Here is a 23121-nt window from a genome sequence, read left to right on the forward strand (position 1 = left end):
TTTAACTCATAAGTGATGGAGAAAGTTCAGGACTTTCTTTGCTCTGATGGACATCACTGCTCATAGTAGTCTTGCAGGTTTGTTCACTTGTAAGAGACAGCAAGTTGTCAGGACCAACACCAAAAAAGGCATCAAAATGCTCTTACGTTGCCTTTTTACTTTCAACAAGTGTTCAAACCTCCAGTGTTCATGTTAAGAAAAAATGTATTGCCCCCAGTAGCAATTTTTGTCTTTGACTGCCACGCTGCAATATCGAAAACAGAGCCCACACAAAGTATACATACAATTTGTTCAATCTAGACATGTAGTATATAAACACAGCAAACAGTAACTATGGATTTTATGGTAAATAGTTTGATTTTAGCTAACAACAGTGATTTGTAGTCAATTCGGTATAAGCTTTGACAGATGTAATTTCAATTAGTCTTAAAGACTCCCAAAGAAAGCAGAAGTTCCATAACACAGAAGACTTTCTTTCCGCATCTGGTAATGGTGAGGTGTTGTATGTGTAGCAGCTGAAATTGATGGCATGCACAACACAGTTTAAAGAGCTAATAAAAAGGTGTTTTATTGTTATGGAGACTCAGGCTAGCATACAGTCCCCAGGGATGTTCAACCTCTTAATTAAAATCAAGGAAAAGGGGGAAGAAAAGGTCAAAATCTGTACTAAAAAAAGGTATCATTTTTTTTAAAAAAGTTTTAAAAAAAAATGATGAAATCTGTGAGTCCCTTGTCAGTCTTCAGTGATAGTCCTTGTTCCTCATTTGAGGGGGCCTTGTTATCCTCTCCTCTCACTTTCATTCTCAACAGTGTGAATAGCAATGACAAACTGGTCATTTATTAGGTTGGTTTGATTGATTGTTGATAGGTGTGATCACAAGTACATTTTCACTGCCTTGTGTTGTCATGGCCGTTATTTTTAGTGTTGACACTCAATTTGTGGGTTTCATTACTCCGTTGTGTGGATGGGTACACACTTTTGGGTACCTTAGTGCATTTTATCTGGCACTGTAGGTGGCCTTGGACAAACTACAAAATAATAACAAAGGATTCCTTTTTCAACATGCAGATAACAAATCAGATAAATGAATTCATTCTGTTCACTCCAAGTTGTAAATCCGCATGTGGTAAGAAAAACTTGAATTAGCTGAACCGTACAAAACTTGCCTACATCTTCTTGTGAGCAGACAGGAGTAGAACCCAGCATGGGCTTTTGCTGCTGTAGCCCATGTGCTTTGTGGTTTTAACAAGTAGTGTTGTAAGATGTCCTTTTGCGCTATTTCACTGAGCTGTTATATTTGCTTCCTTGCTGCTCACCTGTTTGTTTGCATGAATATGACCATTCTCCTTTGACCTTTCTCATTAACAAAGATATTTTTAGCCAAAAGACTGCTTCTAAACTGGATTTTTTTGGTTTGCTTCAATTTCATCAGTAAATTCTTGACCCTATTGCTTGGATAAATCTGAAGTCAGTTTCCATAAGGGTAAAATTAGGGTCTGGCACCAATGTTATGCCATGTTCAGAGTTGTTTAGGCTGTCCTTCATATACATTCTAGCATCCACTCAATAAATAACTAGATTGCTCGGCTTTTTCTAGACTTTATATTTCGTTCTGGGGGCGTGAAGATCGTGTAACCTGGCAGGGGTACCTAACAAAGTGGCCACTAAGTGTATATGTTGAGCAGCTGAGTTTCATTACACCCAGGACTGCATTGTTTTTTGAGAATTTGTAATGCAGCTATTGGGGCAGTACTTTCACATGCACTGTTATAAAAGGTGATACACTGAAAGGGTATTGGTAACTCTTGGGATCCGAAACAGAGAACAAAATTACTCAGTCTTTGATTTTGAGACATTTGATTTTAGTAGCATATTTTGAGAAGGATGAGGTGAGCACGATTCATGTTGTGCAAATGTCAGTGCAGTTATGATGTTACTGAATGGAATGTGTTATTGAGATTTCTCTGACATTTTTCAAGTTCAAATGGTACACAGGACACCTTGTTTATATGTATCTCCAAAAAAAAACTAGGAAGGTGATCGTGAATTGTGGTTATTCTGATAAAATTTTATCCAGCTTCTCATGGGATGAACATTGGTTCATATGGTGGAAAGAAACAAACAAACTGCACTTAATCATGTGTCTGTATCTAAGTTTCTCTTCCTGCTAATGTAATGCACACATTGTATTTTCTACAAGATGTGCATCACTTTGGTGAAAGCCTGCACTAAATTAATAAATGTAAATGTAAGTGTAAGTCCTATGAGAAATTTCCACCTCTACTGCCCAAGGAAACTTGGCCTTAATGAGAAAGATGTTGCAGCAGTACGAAACACACTTCACCACACCTAAAACTACTTTTAGCACGTTGCCAAATCTGTGTTCATGTTAGAACAATATATTTCATCTTTATGTAATAGATATTAGTTCTGCAGTCACTGTGTTCTTTTGGACAAGCAAACATTCATAACTCGATCATCGGTAATCACTACTAGTTTCAGTGGTAAAAGTTCTTATGCATTTGTTAGCCAACAGAAGTGAGATGTATTGGTACATGTATAAAACTGACTAGCGTTTCTGAATTAAAGCAGTTTTGCAAAGAAAAGTTAGCTAAAATTTGTCCATAGTGATTCAATGGACTGATACTGAATTATAGGAAGCGTTTGGTTGCGGTCATTTCAGCTAAAGGTGGTGTAACCAATTCACTCAGTAAATTAAATAAGTAAAAAATGTATGTTCACTAAGATGTTCCTTCTGTAATATTATATTTTGTTGAAGACCAGGAAACACACACGCACACACACATTTTCAGAACCGCTTGTCCCTTACGGGGTCACGGGGAACCGGAGCCTACCCGGCAACACAGGGCGTAAGGCCAGAGGGGGAAGGGGACACACCCAGGACGGGACGCCAGTCCATCGCAAGGCACCCCAAGCAGGACTCGAACCCCAGACCCACCGGAGAGCAGGACTGCAGTCCAACCCACTGCGCCACTGCACCCCCCCAGGAAACATTGTGGGGGGGGGGGGAAAAAAAAAAAATCAATAATATAGGTATGAAATAATTTTCATACCATGCTTGCAGCCTTCACTCAGAACCCCTGGCTGCATAGTTCTACACGCAACCTTAATTTAACTTTGGTGTCTGTGTAAGCATGGCAGAACAAACCCCTGTTCTGCAAGCACAGTGTCTAATCGCTATTATTTCCACAATCCCAGGACTAGAACTGTATTTAAATTTAGGCATCTGAATAAAAACACATCTGAAGTATTAAGAGTACCATGTGCTTTGCTTTCAATAAGAACTTCCAGTAAAAATATTGTACAAATACTTCTAATGAACTTGTCCTCCATGTCATTGAATATTTCCTATTTGTAATAATTGTAAAATAAACCATTTAATGCATTGTAGGCTCATTAAGTAACTTCTATATTAGCAAAAAAAAGGTGTATATTAAAGCTTAAAGTCCATAAGTCAAAAGCAATTCCATTAAACTGTGAATTAAAGAAGAAATACACTGCAGTATGATCAACATCAGTTATATCAATATTCAAACAGATTTCTTTCTTTTCTTGGTGGGTTCGATCCCTGCTCAGTCTGCATGGATTTCCTCTAGGTGCTCCGGGTTCCTCCCCCAGTCCAAAGACATGCAGTTTAGGTGAATTGGTGACTCCAAATTGCACATAGTGTGTGTGTCTGTTTGCCTGTCTGTGTGTGTCTGTTTGTCTTTGTGTGGCTGCCCTAGAATGGACTGGGATCCCATCAAGAGTGCCCTCCAGCCTTGCACCCAATACTTCTGGGATTGGCTCCGGTTCCCTGCACCCTGCTGACAAGCGGTTATTGAAATTGGATGGATGGCTGGATGGATGGATGGATGGATGGATGGAGTAGCAACAATTAATAGCAACAGCAGTGACAGGTCTTCATAATTTCAGGGGAAGTTGTTACATGGTACATGTAATGGAACTTCCTTTGGATGGAAATGAAAAAAACATTTCTGCATCGGATTCCCTGATAATGCAGGTTATTGTTGTTTGTCATTTGAGGCACCACTTTACCCTGTCATACGTTATCACTACCCTGACCATAACAACACCTGCAAAAAAAAAAAAAAAAAAAAACATAGTGAAAGGCTGCAAAGCACAAGTCTTAGACATGTACACATTTACTGCTGTCCGGATCTCCTGTCACCGGTTTCTGCTTGCGCAACTAGCGGAAAGCCCTCACAATGTGTGTGTTTGCCTTGAAGCATGGCATGCGGGAACCGCCAGTGCAAGGCCTCAGTGCATCCTGTTACTCTGTTAACCAGAGCAGTGTTCACAAAACCACAGTGCCTCCTTTCCTGATCCTGGGTGCTGTTAAAAATGTAAAGGTGAAGAATGTTTTTTCTGACGAGATCACGGCCCATAGACATCATGCAGGTTTGTCCGTATGACAGGAACAATAGAACTATGGCATGAACAGTGAATTATGATGGTGAAAACAGAGTAACAATTGTCCTGTTTCATACCTGTAGACGTGTTATTAGATGGGAATGTACTGAATGTACTACAGCCATACTCAAAGTAGGATTTGATGTGTTCTGTAGCATTAATGGAATATATCATTATGGAAATGCGCATTACAGTGATCATTCGCTGTAATAATAGAAGTCAACTATGAACTAGCTGTAGCAAACTGCACTACCGTTTTCTTTGTTTAAATGATTTTATAATTTTTCTGACCTCATTGTTAAAACTGCTTGCCCAAAATGTTTTTCTAGTTAGTCTATGTAACTCTTCGATTGCGATTAAAATATATTCATTTTATACTCAGTGTGATGTGTCACTCATGGCGGTGTCCACCCCACAAAATGCATTTCCTCAAGTAGCATGTGACATCTCCTGTAATCTGCCATCAGGCTAAGATGCAATTTGTGGAATGCGTTTTTCATTTCTTCTCATTTACACCGTATCTCTCCTGTTTTATGTGCACAAGCTTGGTTTTCTGTGAAAGATAGTCTTGAACTGCTGTGCTTCATTTAGCATTTTATTTTTCATTCTTTATTTGTCAGCGTGGAGAATTGGCCTCAGTTATATTGAATCTATCAGCTTACTAAGTCTTTCTCTCTCATTCCCTAGTTATTGACACGTCAGATGATATTGGAACGGTGACCGACATTCTGACAAAGCGCATGCAAGAGGTGCAGTTTTCCAGTCAGATGGTGGGACGCTTTCCCTGGGCATCCTTGTTTGCGGCGGCGCCTCCAACCCACTCTCATCCTTCACGGGCTGCCGCTGGGCTTAGCCCCCGCCTCCACAGCCGTGTTCCTCGCAGCCCCCGCGTTGCCCGGCCCGGCCACCCCTCCTCCAGCGCCAGCCTGGCCTCTGATAGCAGTAGCCCCCTCAGCACCAGTCCCAGCTCCCCCCGCAGGTGGCCAGATTCCCCGCGCCCCCACTCTCGACCCCGCACCCTCTCTCTGGACGCCAAGCTCAGCAGTCTGCGAGGCCGGGGGTATGTGGCTTCTCCTTGCAGTCATCTTCCCCAGGAACTCCTCCCTGCTCCGTCCTGCTCCAGTACTTCCAGTCACAGCTCTAGCGAGGGCAGCACCACTTCAGAATCAGATGGCAACCCCTTCCCTCGTGCCGTCACGGGACGCCGTAGCCTGAGGAATTTGCGTGCTAAGCTGGACCCTCGTAACTGGTTACAGAGTCAGGTGTAACCCCCCACCTCGTACCCTTTCCTTGTAGAGGAAATTCTCCTGGGATGCACTGGAATTGTTGCCACGCGCGGATGGGCTGGTCCTAGAACCATTAATTTACCAGCTGCACGGTCTATATTTTACATGACATGTTTCACTCGGAGACAGTAAGGACCAGTGCACCATATGCTTTGACAAGACCTTGTTTTAATATTCCAGAACTTATTTTGTTCATGAACTATGACGGTAACGGAAATGGGAGGAACTTTCAAACCAAACAAACAACATCCTGAATTTCAAATCAACAGAGATATAATATTAGCTGTGAAAAGTGAAATATCTAAAATTGTACCATTTTTCTTCATGACTGTTTGTGTTTGCACAGTAGCCTTCGAGTTCATCGGAGATGAGATTCTCTGTAAAGCCATCTACCTTGCTGTACTGGAAGCCTATTTTCAACACAGAATTTGGTGTTGTATATATTTAGGTGGTTATCAGACATAGCTGCAGTACAATGCCCAAAAGCCTTCAGTAATTTACCTTAAATCAGGCCTCCTAAACTCAAATACATCTGAACTGTATTGTAAATAAGGCTACATGTTTTGTATTCATTAAAGTTTATTACTAAATGCCTGTCAATACATGAAAAACAGTATAAAATCTAGTATACACATGTGATTATTAAATGCTTTGACCTGTTTCTCCCTGGAGCAGTGGTACCATTTGTTTTTTTTGTTTTTTGTTTTGACAATACATCCTCTTCAATTAACAATTAATTGTTCAGTTTCTTTAAGACATCTAAATATTATGAGAATTTATATAATTAAAAATAAATTGCTTAACTGTACATGGCTTCTTTGGAAGTGGAACTGAAATTAAGTCTATTTCTGTGCTAGTGACTTTATAGCAAAATAATTTTCAGTGAATTTTAGTTTATCCATCTGAATGTATCTATGACAGGTAGATCAATGGAAAACATGAAACAAGAACTTTTTTTCCTACAACTTCTTAAGATATGAGTATAAACACACTGGTGACATAGCAGTGAAACATTTTAATGAAGCCTTACCGTCTGCTGCGCCACTGGTGCAGTATGTTCTAGTCATGGTACATTGATCTCCATATCTAGTTTAAACAAAAGCAACAATTGATACGCTGGACAACAGTGATAGATAGTAGAGAGATTACATTTTCTTATACCAGTTATAGTCACTCTTATGCCAGCAACTTATGTTTAAGTTATGAGGAACCTATTTAAGTACTCCCTCCTTCATATGGAAATATATGTTATAAAATGATTACATGCTGAATAACATTATAACATGCTTTGGAAGAATGGATGGAAGAGGCAAATGAAAAACAATGGTGAGGTATGAGGAACTGTTGGAGCAGTGCCACCCAAAACATTGCAAGACAAGGTGTGTGTCCACTGGAGTTGGCTGCAGGAAACTGGCAGGGAGCTCTTTGTATTTGGCCTATAGTATGTTGGGTATCATGGGCAGTCGGAGGAGAAGGGTCAGGAGAGTTGATACTGAGTATGTAGAGAGAAAATCAATGGTTGTGTATCAGGAGTGGTGAACCGCAAATTTAAGGCAGCACTACATGACCACAGGCCAGTATCTGATCAGTTCTGGTCAGGTCAACTGGACAAGGGTGCTAATGCTGAAAGAACCAAAACACCCCCGACCCCAGGATACATCATTAATGATGTGCCTAGGTACATCACAATAAAAGTGTCATATAAATAAGCTCACTCTTACACCAGGAACTGATGATGTTTAAGTTGTGAGGAGCCTTTTAAGCACATCCTCCTTCATGTGGAAAAATACTTCACAGTCTATGAAAAAATAGTTTTCATGTTGTCACCTGTTGTATCTCAGCGTGCACCTAGAAAACCATTTGTATGTTTTAACAAGTATATGAGAAAGATTTTACACATGTTCAACATATTTCTCTGTGCTCTGCTGATCCAGAAAATGCAGAATGATTAGTAACTGTTGGCATCATCCTCAAACATTGATTTAATGAGGTCCTGAGATTCATAATTGCAATTTGTGCCACGTTGGCACAGGTTTTTTGGTTTGTATTACCTGTAACTGAAAATGTATTTATTTTTTGGCAAGCACACAACTATATGTTGACTTGTTGGTGAACCATCAAGTAAAACATTTGGGGGAGAAGTCATGTTATTAGTCATACCTCAAGGAGCAATTAGATCTCTGAAACACTACACAAGAGAAAATGCATGTATAATGACAGAAGTGAGACATGCATTGCAGTGTGAATCACCAAACTGCCACTTTGTACATTTTTTTCTAAACAATTTCTCTCTACACTCCAGTTCGTGTGAATAACTTTAAAGTTTGTATATGCAAGACTAACGTGAAATAAAACAATGCATTGCAAAAGAAGTCTGAAATTCAGTTTTTTCACTGTCTCCCAGGTTTGTTTAACAGAATGCTGATATACAGTGGGTATATCTCAACTCACAAAGAAACTGGGACCGGAAGCCTTTTTATAACTTGAATTGTCGATAAATCGAACAAGTATATAAAAGCTTTATAATACAGACATACCTTGATTTATTCTCACACTAGCTTTTGTGAAAACATAAAATAAAGTGACAGCAGGTTACTGACTACTGAATAACCAATTTAGATAGATAGATAGATAGATAGCCCAAATCAACCCAGATTGCATTGAAACACCTGATTCCTAACTATCCCCTTAGTTAAACTGATCAGTGTTAAGGGGTACAAACTTTTCCACACACATTCTTGCACATTTCATTATCTTCCATATCAAAGATGTGACAGAATAACTATAAAAGCAAGGTGTCAGATTTTCTGTCAGACTCAGGGTCTACTACAAGCAAACAGGAAAAAGTGGAAAAACCAATAATTGGGAAAAACTTTTTCACAGCTCTGTAAGCTGTAACACTTGTAATATTCAATTTGAGCTAAATGATAACTATAATAAATAATTAATAAATAATAATAAATAAAAATACCTCATTTCCATACACTACTATTCAGTGCTGATTGTTGACTGATTCATCAAATTCTATAAAAGTCTCTAAATACTCAGCTAAAATAAATATAAAAATATGCTGACTTTTTAAAAAAGATTTTTATTAGTTTTGCACTACATTAAAATGAAACCATTTTAAAATGGGTGGCATGGTGGCACAGTGAGTAGTGCTGCTGTCTCACAGCAGTGGGGTGGTGTGAGATATTGTGGGTTCGATCCACATTTAGTCTCTGTGGGTTTCCTCCCACAGTCCAAAGACATGCTGTTCAGGTTCCCCCATAGTGTGTGAGTGACAGAGAGAGTGTGTTCCACTGATGTATGGATGAGTGACCCAGGGTAAGTAGTGTATCTAGCAGTGTAAGTCACCTTGGTGAAAAAGGTGTTATGGGCTGAATAAATGTGAAATAAAATCTGTTGTCTTCACAAACTTACTCACTTTGAGTTTATTGAGTTGTCACACAAATGTGCAACATTTGTCTTGTCATCAAACACTCTACAAGAGCAGAGAGGAACTGTAAAAACTGGAAACAAGCTGAATTAATCTGGTTCTACATTCCTACTTTAACTTGCAACTAATAGCTGGGTGTGGAAAATTCAGGTTGCGTTCACTCTGCAGTAAATTTTGCCAAAAAGAGAAACAAGGAAAAGAGTTAAAAATAAATACAGAGAACATATTAGTATCTTCAGACACTTTTAACACAAGCACTCAGTATAGATTACTGTAATGGAAGTGCTATAAACCGAACAAACAACAATGACGTGGAGAGCTAAAGTATAAATCAACAAATTGCAAATGACATGTTAATTTAATGAAAACAAATTCAAGAAATAAGCAGCAAAACCTGCTCTTCCAGCAAAAGGTCTCAGCAGAATACGTGTCATGGAGTTTTTTTTTTTTTTTGCTTTTTTTAATGTCAGTACCTTATTCTTATTTTGATTAACTTACTTGTATGTGTCACCATTGTGTTTTGCTGTAATTCTCCTTTTTAAAGCTGGATTCCAGACTTCTTGAAACTTGACACAGTAATTTGATGATATACTGTAAGCACAGAATGCATGTGGGAATTTAAGAGATCAAGATTGTGTTACTGCCTTAGGAATGTGGTGTTGTTGCATGTTCCATGGTATATAACCATTTAATAACCTTGTTACAGGTATACATCCTAGTTGTACGCCAAACCTGTGTCACGTATACACACAGTTCAGTTAAATACAACATATTGTTTCTTGCTCCTTATGTTCTGCTGGGCACGACACATGCTGGTGAATGTAACATGCAACAAGCTCACATCTCCAAAAAGTTGAAAAAAAACTCAGATGATCGTGGCATCTTGCAACGTCCAAGTACCTAAATGACAATATTGCGGACTCAAATTGGTGGTTAGATGTGGATCTGAATCTGGTTTCCTCTATGCGAGGTTTGCAGGTTCACTTTATGTTCCTGTGGGTTTCCTCCAACAGTCCAAAGACATATGTTTCAGCTGAAGTGGAAAATTTTAAAAAACTGCCTATGGTGAATGTGTGGGTGTGTATGCTGTATGAAGGACAAATTATTGTAGGGAGTTTAGTGTTGCGTGGCTAATGTTGTCATTTACCTTGGACAAAGCTGTCAGTTTAATACCATACGAATGTATGGTGGTTGGGAGAAATTGTAATTGTAATTGTAATTGTAAATTGGACAGTTTGGTTTGCATTGCTGATCTCGCCAAACCCCACAGAATTAAAAATTGCCACAGATTACACTACTACCGTTGTCACAGTGAACATGTCTGTTTCCCTCTATAATACCTTTTCCCGTTTCCTAAATCTCTCAGATGCAAATGCTCTCTAACACTCATATTAGAGAAAAGTGTTTTAATCTTAACTATATGACAACCATTGTGAAACCAAAAGGGAATTTGCTTGACTTATCTTAAGTGACATGCAATGATACTTCGAAGTTGGTTAAAGTAAATGGGCTTGCGAAGAAAATGCTAGCAACGAGGCATGTGTGCTCAAGTTTCTAAAAATTCAAAATTGTGCAACTACAATAGAATTAGTCTTTGAAGGATGTCAAATAGGCGATTTTATTTCGCTCATAGATTTGCATAATGTTAGTTAATGGTTTTCTTCTGGGTTCTTTGGTTGGGAAAACAAACCAGTGTCCGAGATATGGAATTCCCCTTCAGCCTTCCAGTTTATCTGCTGTTTGCATCAGTATCCTGTTTAACTATGCCAAATGTAACTAGAGCTAAAATAAATGTGTCGGTTACGTGTTTGGCAGTTGCAAGTGGTACTCATGCAAAGAGATCAATATTATAAGGTCTCCTCAAGACAACTGCTAAAACACAAATCTATTAAACATATTTATATACTAGGCTAATTAATGCATGTTTCTTCTCTGACACATGAAAATGACTTTCACAAAATATGTCAGCTGGGTAGAACTTCTTTTTCCTCTGCTGTTGTCTGCCCAGCCTACAGCGTGCATTAAACTCAGTTGTACTGACACAGGATTACACTGTTACACTTAAGAATTTATTCCGTATGACTTCATATTCATGAGGAAACAGTATATTTAAGTTAACGTTACTTAGAAGAATATTTACACAATATGAATATATCAGGAATAATATACAGCTTTTACAGAAAACTAATACATTGTATTTCATATTTCATACAGAGACATTTGAATAGTTTTAACACTTGGATAACTGTTAAAACTATTATAAAAACTAATGTTACTGCTGACCAAATTCGGTTGGTATTTAACAAATATGTAATCCTAAATACCTGGTGATTTAACAAATGTCCAGCAGTTTATTTTGCAGAAATTAGTACATTCCTTGGTTTTGTATACTTTAAGAAAACAAGCTCTATATATACAGATGAACAGATGTTCTTGTATTATAAAATTTTACATTTATTAGGTATTTCACAGACCCTCATAACAGCTAAACATGTTTTAGTCTAAAGGCACTTAGGGCAAAAGAGAGTGTCGGAGTTTGGAGTTTAAATTCATATTTATAGCCTTATAGTAATTTAAAAATACTTTTACATGACAAACACTCTCAGACAAACATTACCTTAAAACAACATATCTACAAACTTGTCAAACAAAAATCTGTGTGGTATGAAAACTTCATTGTGGGTCACACTTACAAAACCAATTCAAGCGACAAAAAATATATAACAGAGCAGACATTTCATAACAGCACTACTAAAGAAAGGTTTACAAGTATAAAATATTTTTTTAAAAAATCAAAATTCAAGAAGTTTAACCAAAATGTAAGAAGACCAGTTTAAAAAAAATACAACAGTGCTACAATGCTACAATGGTTCTTGGTGGTTTCTTTTAGTCTAAAAAATTGAAGACAGAAAACTACTGTACATGCTTATCTCTGCTTTATGCTTTGCAAGTGCCCATTCTAGTAACATTCAAACAATGTCCTTATGGAGAACTAGAGATAAGCTGTCTAAGCTTAAAGTATTCCTCTGGGGTAAGGGACAGCACGGAAGGGGAGGAATGATTAGCCATGACCATTGTGGGCACATCTGACACAGAACGCCTTTCAGGTAGCCCTAATGACACACCTTGTGCTGCCCTAAACTGAGAGGCCATGCTTTGTGGCAGATTGGCTGTGAAGCCTGGTGCTGGATGAACCTTAATCTCATGTTCCCGTACGCGGGACTCTGGATACAACCACACGGGGCTCGAGGGAGCCTGAACACACCTTCTGTCCAACATCGAGTCCTGGATTTGCATGTTCCTCGTGGCACGCTCCTTCCACACTTCATATTCCTTGAACTGTGAGTACATCTGTGGATGTGAAACATTGCCTGTGGTACTGCTGTCTGCCATGATTAGCTTAGAAAATTTAGTGCCTCCTCTATACTCAGACAGAGACTCCACTTTGTGAGTTTTTGAGTCCATTGACTCCTGGCAAGTGCTCATACTTTCATGGCATTGGTCATGGCTGTCTTTGGAAGAAGAACTTGTTGAGCTTCTCATCCTCTCTAGGTTACTTGCCCTGTGGCTGACCTCCACAGTGGTCTTTCTCTCTCTTGCATTTTCCTTGATACTAAGGTCTGCTGGGTCTTCTCCAAGTGTGACTGTCTCTGCATTTGACTGACACTCGATCCTACCATCACCAACATCCTTTAGATCTCTGTCAGACTGCAGGATAGAGGCCATCTGGAACCTGCCTTTCAGCAGGTCCTGCAGCACTCCTAGTGGAATCTGGATCTCCATCCTTCCCATAGAATTCTTGGGTGAAGTTGGCAATACGCCACTGAGATCAAGGGGAAATGGTGTAGGACTATATGCCTCCTCATCTTCCTTTTGTTGTGAGCAGCTTCTCTCTGGAGTCTTAGCAGCTGAGTTGTCCAGAGTACATCTGTGTGTTGGAGAACTACCAGTGTTCAGAGGAATAGCAGGAGCCGTGACCGTAGAACAGTGGTTCCATAAAGTAAGATCAACGATATGGGGATCTTTAGCTAGAAATGGACTCTGGGGTGGGCTTTGCATTGTACCATCTCTTTCTTTCTCAGATAACTCGACTTCTTCACTGGACAATTTCCAGGCTGCATACAGAGGAGAGGCTTTGTTTAAAAATCTGGGAGTTTTATTGCTGCTACTGGTTGGAGTGAAGGAAGATGGCTGCTGCTTAAGGGTATCCATTCTTCCTTCTTTACAGCTGAGGTTAAGTGGCTCAGCCCACCCTGAAGTGAATTCCTTTGCAAGACTTCGGAGCAGAGCCAATCGCTGCTCGGGCCACTCACTCAGCTCCTGGTGGGGTGGCATGCGTTGGATAGGGCAGTGAGGATGGGAATGGGGTGAATGCATGGTTGGGGAAATTGGAGAATAGTTGGGTAGTGGATGATGACCACTGTGGAAGTATCTGTAATGCATAGGTACTGGGATGATCCTCATTCGAGTGTCTGGCAGAAAGTCACGATGGTCCTATAGTAACAACAAAAGGAGTTCATCAGAACATCGAGTCCCATTAAACCCAAGGTAGAGAGTGGTGCAGTTCACATCTATATAAAGATTATGTGGAAGAGTTCAGGCTAGTAGGACCCTCAGTTGCAGCATCAGTCTTTTGGGATACATAACAGATTAGACTAGTTATGAAAAAACAATTCAACATACTGATCGTGTTTTGATGGAGCCATAGCACAACATACCTGAGGAAGTGACATAGGCTGGAGCCCATAACCCACAGCACGTTTGCCACCCCTCAGGATCTCCTCTTCCTCATTAAGGAAGCTGCTGTATCTTGACCGCTTCTGCTGACGTGGAAGTGGCAAATCCTTGTCATCTTTCCCCCTCAGGTGCCACTCAAAAGGCAGTATCAACCTGAACAGGTCAACGAGCACAATGAGCACCAGAGAACTACAACACTTGGCTGATAAACACTGCAAGACCTTTATTGCACACACCGTTTGGGAAGCTCATTACTTATTGCAGGGGTAGAAATTATGTTATTGCGAGAGGTTATTCCTGTCCCCCAGAACGTTCAAAAGGATGGGACTCACTTCTCATAATGACGGCGTGTGCAGGTGGCCGCACTGGTGCTGCGGGGGTTCCCACCTAGCTCATTATAGACCTGTTTCCATAGCTGGTGGGCTGTAACCTAGAAGAGGCAAAGCTTAAGTTCAGTGAATTTTCTTTTCCTAGTGACAAACCCTTGTTTCTCCACTTCAGCAGGTTACATTCTAGTCTCCATGTCCAACCTATAATGGAAACTGAGGTATGGACACCATATTTGCATGATGGCCATTTACATGAAATAGCAGCTTAATGAATATAACACAAAACAGAAATCACAAACACAAACTGAAATGTATTGTTCATTTAAGCACTTCTGATATGTTAAAAAAATTCTTTGCATGCATTTTCAGTGAAGCATGTTTGTCGGATAGACTGACTACACATTCAGCACGTTGTCAGGGTATCATTCTCTGAATCATTTATTTGTGTAACAAAGCTGACCAAAGGAGGAGTGGGACAGGGTGGTTCGGTGGATTCATACAGATTTTAATGTAATCTGTACAGGTGAAAGCTAAATCCATATCCAATGAAATGACTGGGTTCAGCACGTACATGATGTACAGAATCGGACAGTACTTAGCCTAATTAATTATGTATATGTTGTATTATTTATTTAAGTTATATATAACATTTTACCTGACTATATCCTCCTAGCTTCTGCACTGTCTTGTACATCAGAAAGAGATCAACTGTGGAAAAATACACAAACAAGAAACCTGTGAGGAACAGCAATATTTCACAAAAAGGTTCAACCCATTTCTTTGCTATAAAGTCATTTCTGCAGAACGTTTGAGGATCTTGCTTACAATAAGTAAGTTTTTGCCAGTGTGGATACTTCAAACTCACTTTGCTTGAAACCCAAGTGTGGGATTCTTTCGATGGGTGTATCCCTGTTCCTCATGAAGAGGTACAGCTCCTTGAGGAAGTTCTCTTCATTTAAGTCCTTCTGCTCTGAAGATGGACCTTCGCAAACTCCCTCCTGGGACATGGTTCACAACCTATCAACAGAAAGGATTCCTTTTCATCCCTGCCCTTGTGTTTTGTGGACTGCCCCGACAAAGTGTGGATGAAAGATTTTATCATTTAAGTGGCTCTTCAGATGGTTTGTTCCAAGCTGAACATACATGGATCTGTCAGTCGTATACATAAATAGCACACACACACACACACACACACACACACACACACACACACACACACACACACACACTTTCAGAACCGCTTGTCCCATACGGGGTCGCGGGGGAACCGGAGCCTACCCGGTAACACAGGGCGTAAGGCCGGAGGGGGAGGGGACACAGCCAGGACAGGACGCCAGTCCGTCACAAGGCACCCCAAGTGGGACTCAAACCACAGACCCACCGGAGAGTAGAACTGTGGTCCAACCCACTGCGCCACCGCGCCCCCCCATACGTAAATAGCATTATGTCATCAAATAAGGGCTTATGTTCACGTTACACCAACTTTCCTCCTATAAGAAAAAATGCCATCTGTGAAATATATTATCTGTGAATATGTTTTTTAGTCACAATGACCACAAATGTTAGGTCATTACATATGACCTTGTTTCCCTACTGAGTGGACAAACTAGAAAAAGATGCCAAATTGCACCCAGTGTGATGCAGGAGCAGTGACTTTCTAAATGGGACAAAGGCTCTCCAATCGTCTTTGTAGGCCATAATACACCGGAATCTGGTTCTTCTCCAAATGCTTGCATTCCTGTTAAATACTTCAAGCAAACATGCTGAACGAGGATGTCACGCAGTCAAACTTCTGAAGCCAAAGAATGTTTTAGCCGTGTTCAGAGAGTGTTGTGTTATCCGGGTGGATTTTGGATAAACGTTAAGATCAGAACGGTTTGCATGGCCATCTTTCGATTCTGGTTTAAGCAAAAAGTAAAAATTAATTTCAAGAGCTCCAAAGGTATCTTTCCAGCATATAGGCCCTGAATGACTTTATTTGCTGATTTCTATGTTAACTCTCTACCACAAATCATTCTAGTGACTACAGGTTGTCCTCTACTTATGATGAGGTTCCATTCAAATGACCCTGTTGTAAGTTGACTTTCTGAAGATTACAAGTACAAAATCTCCTGATATTATCGGAACCATAAGGATACATAAATTAATTAATATGTGTGAATGGCACATTGTTTAATAAGGAACTGTTATATTTATTTGCTAATCTGATACATTACTCATGTTAAAAACTAATATAAAATAATAATAATCTATATAGGGTACAGTATTATATTTTCATACTCCACTATTTTTATTATTATTTCTAAAACTACTGCCAGTTTATCTATTTCGGTTTTTTTTTTTCCAGGACCACAAGAATCCTCATTTATTCATTTGTTAGCCATTTTAAATGAGACAGATATTGAAGGGAATCACATATGAAAAGTTTTGTAAACAAAATGGAAAGGTTGCTACACCAGTACAATGACTAAGACCCAAACAATAAGAAATGGTGCCTTGTCTCAGCGCAGCCAGCGTCAACACACAGCAAATAGAGCAGTCACCAAATGTCAGGACATGAAAATGATATAATAGTCTTAATGGACAACCACCATTAAAGCCATAAAGTATATATTTTAGTCAAATACTGATGTGCACAAAAAGTCCAGGTGGTCATAGATTCCATGTGTCCTAATCTGAGAATCACTTGTTTGTTTCCAGTATTTATACCAATTTATTTAAAATGGAACATTTAGTTCAGTTTTAAGTTTTCCTGAATATTTTCTATATAATAAATATAAACTGATTGTACAGAAAGTTGAAATTTTAGAATAAGCTCATTTAAAAATGCATTTGACTGTGAGTATCAGACCAGCAGGTAATGCAATGGTAAGAACTGCTCCTTTGCCTTTGAAGAACCCATATTTCGATGTTACTTTCTGGTGCCCGTGAGTAATGTATTTATCCTAAATTGCTCCTATCAAATTTTACCCACCTGCCTTTGTAAGTAGTTTAGTACAAGTTGGTTTGGAGAAATATGTGAGATAAATACTGTCATTTATATAAAATATGGACTCAACAATCTTTACATACCTCTAAATGAAGTTACATAACTAAAATTTAGACATTTTAGTTAGTAGAGAAAGGGCGCGGGTTTGGCTGGGTCCTGCTCTCTGGTGGGTCTGGGGTTCAAGTCCAGCTTGGGGTACCTTGTGACAGACTGGCATCCCATCCTGGGTGTGTCCCCCTCCCCCTCTAGCCTTACGCCCTGTGTTGCCAGGTTAGACTCCGGTTTGCTGCAGCCCCACTTGAGACAAGCGGTTTCGGACGATGTGTGAGTTAGTAGAGATTGTTGTATGAAAACATTTACTATGTGAGCATGAAAGTCTTCATAAAGAATTATGCCGTTTTATATAAAATAAATTTAGATAATACTCTATATAAGGTATACTCTAAGCTTGCATTCTGTGCTTACAGGAGAAATTCTGGATCGCCACAAACCTAACTTAATCAAGTGGTTAAGGATAATAGGTGAATGAGTGGTGTGTGTGAATATATATGTATTATATTAATATGTACATCATTTTATAGCATTTTAATCTTTAGTTAATTTTAGATGTATAAGGGAACGCCTCTGCCAAATTAAATGTTCTCCTGTGTCTTAGTCATACCTGTTGTACTGACTTGTGACAGTCAATAGCTCTTGACTCAATATCTTGAATTGCAGGATAGATTTATCCAACTCGAATTCTATGGGACGCATGCATGTGTTACCATGCTTTTCTCTTTCTACCAAGAAAGACATTTCATGGTGTAATTTGTGCTTCAGTGTGATGTAAGTGATCTTTTTCCAGGAAAAACATCAGAAAATTTTAACTGACTCATGTCTGTATTGAAGCAGCTGTTACATAATACCAAAACTGCAGCAACATATCCATAGCTCCATAAATTACGTTATTTCAGGACTTTCTGCATACCATCGTACGCACCCCTTTACAGGGAACTTCAATCAAGATGTGGCTATACCAGCAACACTTCCAGTAACCAGTGCTGCAACTTCTTCCAGAAAGGTGTCATTGATTTAAAAAGAAGAAAAATTTGACAATGTTATTATTTTAATTTTCATAAAACTATTAGTTTTTAAATTTCTGATTACTTTATGTTTTGGGACAGCAAAATAAAATTTAAATTGCATGGTGAGAAAAGGTTAAAAAGGCAGAATATTAAAGTTTCCTGTTTTCATTGAAATAATATTAAAACAGATGTAGCATTTAAGGAAATCTGAAGGTCTGGGTGAAGATTGCATGGAGTAAAATAAAATAATTGTACAAAAGAAGTAACCACACTCAAACCTCAACAAATTCATACGTGTTCAGCTCACCAAAGCCATTGTTGCTGTCTTGTAAAAGCGCTGTCAGCCGGTACATAATATTTTAGTCATAGAATAAAACATAGATGATTAAACATATGTTGAAAAATACTTACAGGAATACTGATATATGGAAACCTTTTCAAATATTTTTATAGATAGGCTCTTTAAGAATATTGCTGCAGCTTCACTTTTGAAATCAGAGGATTTCAAGAACAATCTAAATAGAAATTACTTTTATTGAACATACTGCATTTTTAGTGAACATATTAAGTTGTTAAAAGAAATCAGGACATGAAGTAATCATTTTATGATACAAACAGTGACTGATCTAATAGTCAGTACAATAAAATCCTAAGAATAAATTCAATATGACAAACTGCAGCATTTCTGGTTTGGTGAAACGAACTTGTGTGAAGCAACATTGGGTGAACTTAAAGCCAACTTTAAAAAATAATACAAACATAAGAATAATGTAATTTTACAACAAAATGAAAATTTTCTACCATCTTAAATCACCAGAACTATCAAGAAAACATTATTATTGGAGTGTTCAGCTTATGGGATGTTCCTATTACCACTGTAACTATTTATATATTCACTTTGTGTTTCCAAAATTTGAAGTAACCTAATGGCAATGTGCACAAGAAACCAAATATTATTCCAATTCATTAAATCTGATCCTACACAATGTAATTTATATTTTTACATTTCTTTAAGTAAAAATATGCTCATTTAATTCATCTGTACATGAAATACCCTAATACCTAGTCTTGCTCAATTACGTTATTATTTATTAATTTAGCTGACACATCTCATATATAGCTTGCAATGTTAGGTTTGTACTGTAAGAGATTTATAATTATTTGCCCCTTTATACAGGTAGGTATTTTTTACTGAAGATATTCAGGGTAAATATTTTACTTAAGGGTTCTAAGAGTAGATGTAAGTACTCAAATGCAGGTCCTTCCACTAGAAGGTGAATGAATGCCCAAACCAGTATGCTACCTGCTCTCCTACATCTGTTATTGAAATTAGTGACCTTTCTGATTAATTAATAAAACACAATAGCTTTCAGTAATTCCCTGAATAGCACATACGCCCATCTCATACATGTAACCCTACAGTTATAATAGATAAGGTTTATACAATTATGTACCGTGTATTACCTGTATAATTATATACAGGCAATACCCCTGCCCAACAAGTGCGATATGAGGAAAAAATGTGAGCATGCAGATGCCCAGACGGAAGGAAAGGAAAGGAAATCTGAACATGCAACTTATGAAGCATCAGTAATAGCTGCTGAACTGTAGTACCTTCCTTAAAACACTAAGACACTTTAAAAGTCATCCTAAAGCTAATCTGTAAAAAAAAAAAGACAAAGAAAATGCAATGCTTTTTGTTATGTATGCTTTATAAAGAATATATATCAACAAAAAAAGTTCATTTGTTGCAATAACATTCTTCCACTTGACACCTTGGAACAAATCCTGCATGATTAAAGTGAAAACTTATAAAAATAGTAAAATATTTCAGTAAAATTTTTAATAGAGTGTAAAGACAGGGCAAGAGTCACTTACGTGTGGAATTAGAGGAACTCCAGAATAACGTAAAAGCCCTTTTGCTGGAAGACGCAGAGAAGAGTATGCTTTCTTTCTCGCAGTGTCAAGAGTGAGACAATGGTTTTACCTGTCACACCTGTGTCTCTTAGCTGGGTGACACCTTTGTCTTCTCCTAGTGGCCTGTCTCCTGTGCCCAGCCCACATGTGTGTTTGACATCAACAGGTTTTTCCTGCTCATGAGACTGAAGCCAAGTCAGAACAATAGGGTATTTCACATAATGAGGAAAAATTTGAAGTATTGGATATTGGACATAGCAAAGTCACTTTCCTAATGAAAACATTGATAAATTGATTTCTAGGTTTAGGCCAATGTACTCTGATTAATAGATGGACAATAGAAGGATGAAGCTTAAATTGATTCTGCTATTAAGGTGATGAAAAGAGGAACTGTATATGCTGAAATAAGTAAGAAAATGTGTGCTGTATAATAGAACAAGATTTACATGCTGCTCTTGCCTGTCATTTCACCTGACTTCTCAAAACTTGACTTCCACTTATTGGCATGTGTTATGGCTGCAGAAAAGCAGAAATACTTCAGATGAATCAGATGCACAATTCTTGCAACTGTAGTACTGAAATACACACACACACACATTTTCAGAACCGCTTGTCCCTTACGGGGTCACGGGGAACCGGAGCCTACCCGGTAACACAGGGCGTAAGGCCGGAGGGGGAAGGGGACACACCCAGGACGGGTACTGAAATACATTTACATTTATTCAGTTAGCAGACACTTTCCTCCAAAGCGATGTACATCTCAGAGAAAATACGATTTGTGCATTACATTTATAATAGCTTAGTATATAAACTATTATACAAACGCGTTGCAGCTCATGTAATAAGCAATAAAATACTGGGAAGCTCTAGCAATTTCAATATTAATGCAATTATTCTATTAGGTGCCTTAACTTACTGACACATTTGCTGAAAACTTTGTATGTAGTAACATATGGCTAATAATTGCTTAGCCCAAGGGGGTGCGGTGGCGCAATGGGTTGGACCACAGGCCTGCTCTCCAGTGGGTCTGGGGTTCGAGTCCTGCTTGGGGTGCCTTGCGACGGACTGGCGTCCCATCCTGGGTGTGTCCCCTCCCCCTCTGGCCTTACGCCCTCTGTTACCGGGTAGGCTCCAGTTCCCCACGACCCCGTATGGGACACGTGGTTCTGAAAATGTGCGTGCGTGCGTGCGTGCTTAGCCCAAAACACCACAGTTATATAAGACAATTTAGGACACAGTTTAATTCCAAACACGCTGGGGTAAAAGTAACCATCATCAAATGAGACAGGATGCATGCTGGGTGTTAAGTCATCCCACTTTCTCAGGGTTTAAGAGAGATACAAAGATGGGCTATTATTATAACCAATTCATGGCATCTTAAAAAAATCTGCGTACAGCAGTGATTTGTATTGTCCACCTGTGAATAATCTAGAAAAATAGCACAGAAAAAGGTCCATAATGTTATGTAGGACACAATATGATAATAGGGAAATCAATATTTTGAAAGCTGCAAATTAGAGACATGAATATTTCTCAACAAATTTTTAATGTGTGAAGGTTGCTCTGGCTAATTCGTACTAAAAACAAGCCTTGTTGTAGAAGGTGTGAAAAGATAATCCTTTGTGTGTTTGTGCATGACAGACATTGTCTGATGGTCTCCTTGACGTGTTGAAAAACCGGCAAATCTCACATAGCTGGCACCTGGCTCTTGTTACGGTAGACACTGAGATTCTTATTGTTGTTTGTGTTTTTTTTTCCTGCAGGTGTGGCTGATCTACGAGACACGGGTGTCCTAGAGACAACCCTGCAGTCACATGCTGCATATGAATGTACTCATCTCTTGGCACTGAGCACAGGTACTGTATCATGCCATTTGCGATGGCTTTGGAGCAAAAGTAGATTCCATCTAAAAAGTCTGGACTAGACCGCCATTTTTGTTTGTTAAGCTTCTTCACCTGCCAGCTGAAGTTGTCATCACTCTTCACTTTGTTGTAATTACTTAATTTGTTAGAGATCATGGTTCCGTGTTTGCATGAGGCGCTCAAGGTCTTGCAAACCAAATATGTGCCTGTGTACACACAGGAAAGTGTTTGACAAGATTGTCAGACAAAGAGATGAACATGCAAGGAGTGTGCACTGTTTATTAGTTAGATGATCTATTTGCCCAAGGTGACTTATAATGTTAGGTTTGTACATAACACAGCATCTTGCACTTTTATATAGCTCTCTAAATAAGTATTTTAACCAAAAGTACCACCACAAGAGTGAGACTTGTGCTACAAACTTGAATTGTAAGGCAACACCTCAAACCTCTCTACTACCCACTGAATCCCCACCTAATCCTTTTTGTCTAAGATCCATAGTCACACGTGTCAGTGAACTATTTAACCTAAAACCCATCTATGAAAGAGCTCAGAGAAGAAAATTTAAAAAAAAAAACCAGTCCAGCCACATAATGTCGTCAGCCATTTTTCCTTGCATCTGAAACGAAGTCAGTTATATCCACAAAACTCCACCCTCAAACTTTCCATTTTCATTAATAAATGAATAAGTAGTCAATTACTGTCGATACTTAAAGTTTATTCCAATTCTGAAACAATGGGTTATTCTCAGCTAACTTCACTAAGATACAATTTCACATGGAATCTCCCTTAGGATTACTTCAAGGACTCTAGTTCACACAATTCTGCCTTGGTGACACATATGTTTAGGAGCCCAAGACATGAAATCAGGACGACATCATGGTAAACTCATCGTCCCTCAGTCTACCTAGTTGAGGTAGACTTTGTGGTGCCAATAAAACTACAGCTTTGAGGGAGCAGCCCTTTCACAGGGTATGCCTAAGGAACAATGTGAGTTTAAGGCAAAACATGGATTGCTGCACTAAAGTTTACCATGAGCTATGCCATGGGTGTTGTGACAGAG

At 38.9% G+C, this 23121-nt stretch overlaps 2 protein-coding genes across 3 annotated transcripts in view; one reads left to right on the forward strand and one right to left on the reverse strand.

Moving 5' to 3' along the window:
• The window catches only part of LOC108925054 (rhotekin-like), a 61890-nt gene extending 53810 nt beyond the window's left edge, over window positions 1-8080 (forward strand). For both annotated transcript variants that reach the window (XM_018736760.2, XM_018736761.2), the window contains exon 12: window positions 5123-8080. In XM_018736760.2, coding sequence (XP_018592276.2) covers window positions 5123-5703 — 581 coding nt within the window. In that variant the 3' untranslated portion in view covers window positions 5704-8080. The remainder of the gene's footprint in view (window positions 1-5122) is intronic.
• A 3900-nt stretch (window positions 8081-11980) lies between these two features.
• LOC108924978 (uncharacterized) lies at window positions 11981-20276 on the reverse strand. Its single transcript, XM_018736671.2, has 6 exons — window positions 20158-20276; window positions 15092-15243; window positions 14882-14934; window positions 14230-14327; window positions 13879-14050; window positions 11981-13654 (listed from the first exon to the last, which is right to left on the reverse strand). The coding sequence occupies exons 2-6, from the start codon at window positions 15231-15233 to the stop codon at window positions 12143-12145; spliced, it is 1977 nt and encodes a 658-aa protein (XP_018592187.2). The 5' UTR covers window positions 15234-15243; window positions 20158-20276; the 3' UTR covers window positions 11981-12142.
• Window positions 20277-23121: the final 2845 nt, after the last annotated feature.

Source organism: Scleropages formosus, chromosome 6 (assembly GCF_900964775.1).
Source record: "Scleropages formosus chromosome 6, fSclFor1.1, whole genome shotgun sequence".
NCBI lineage: Eukaryota > Metazoa > Chordata > Actinopteri > Osteoglossiformes > Osteoglossidae > Scleropages > Scleropages formosus.

What these genes read in the sequence shown, in the direction of transcription:
- LOC108924978 (XM_018736671.2), bottom strand. Translation starts at nt 15,233, where the DNA reads ATGTCCCAGGAGGGAGTTTGCGAAGGTCCATCTTCAGAGCAGAAGGAC. An exon ending in ACACGCCGTCATTATGAGAA is followed by an intron (nt 14,051 to 14,229) that starts GTGAGTCCCATC and finishes TGACCTGTTCAG; the next exon opens with GTTGATACTGCCTTTTGAGT. An exon ending in AGCCTATGTCACTTCCTCAG is followed by an intron (nt 13,655 to 13,878) that starts GTATGTTGTGCT and finishes TTGTTACTATAG; the next exon opens with GACCATCGTGACTTTCTGCC.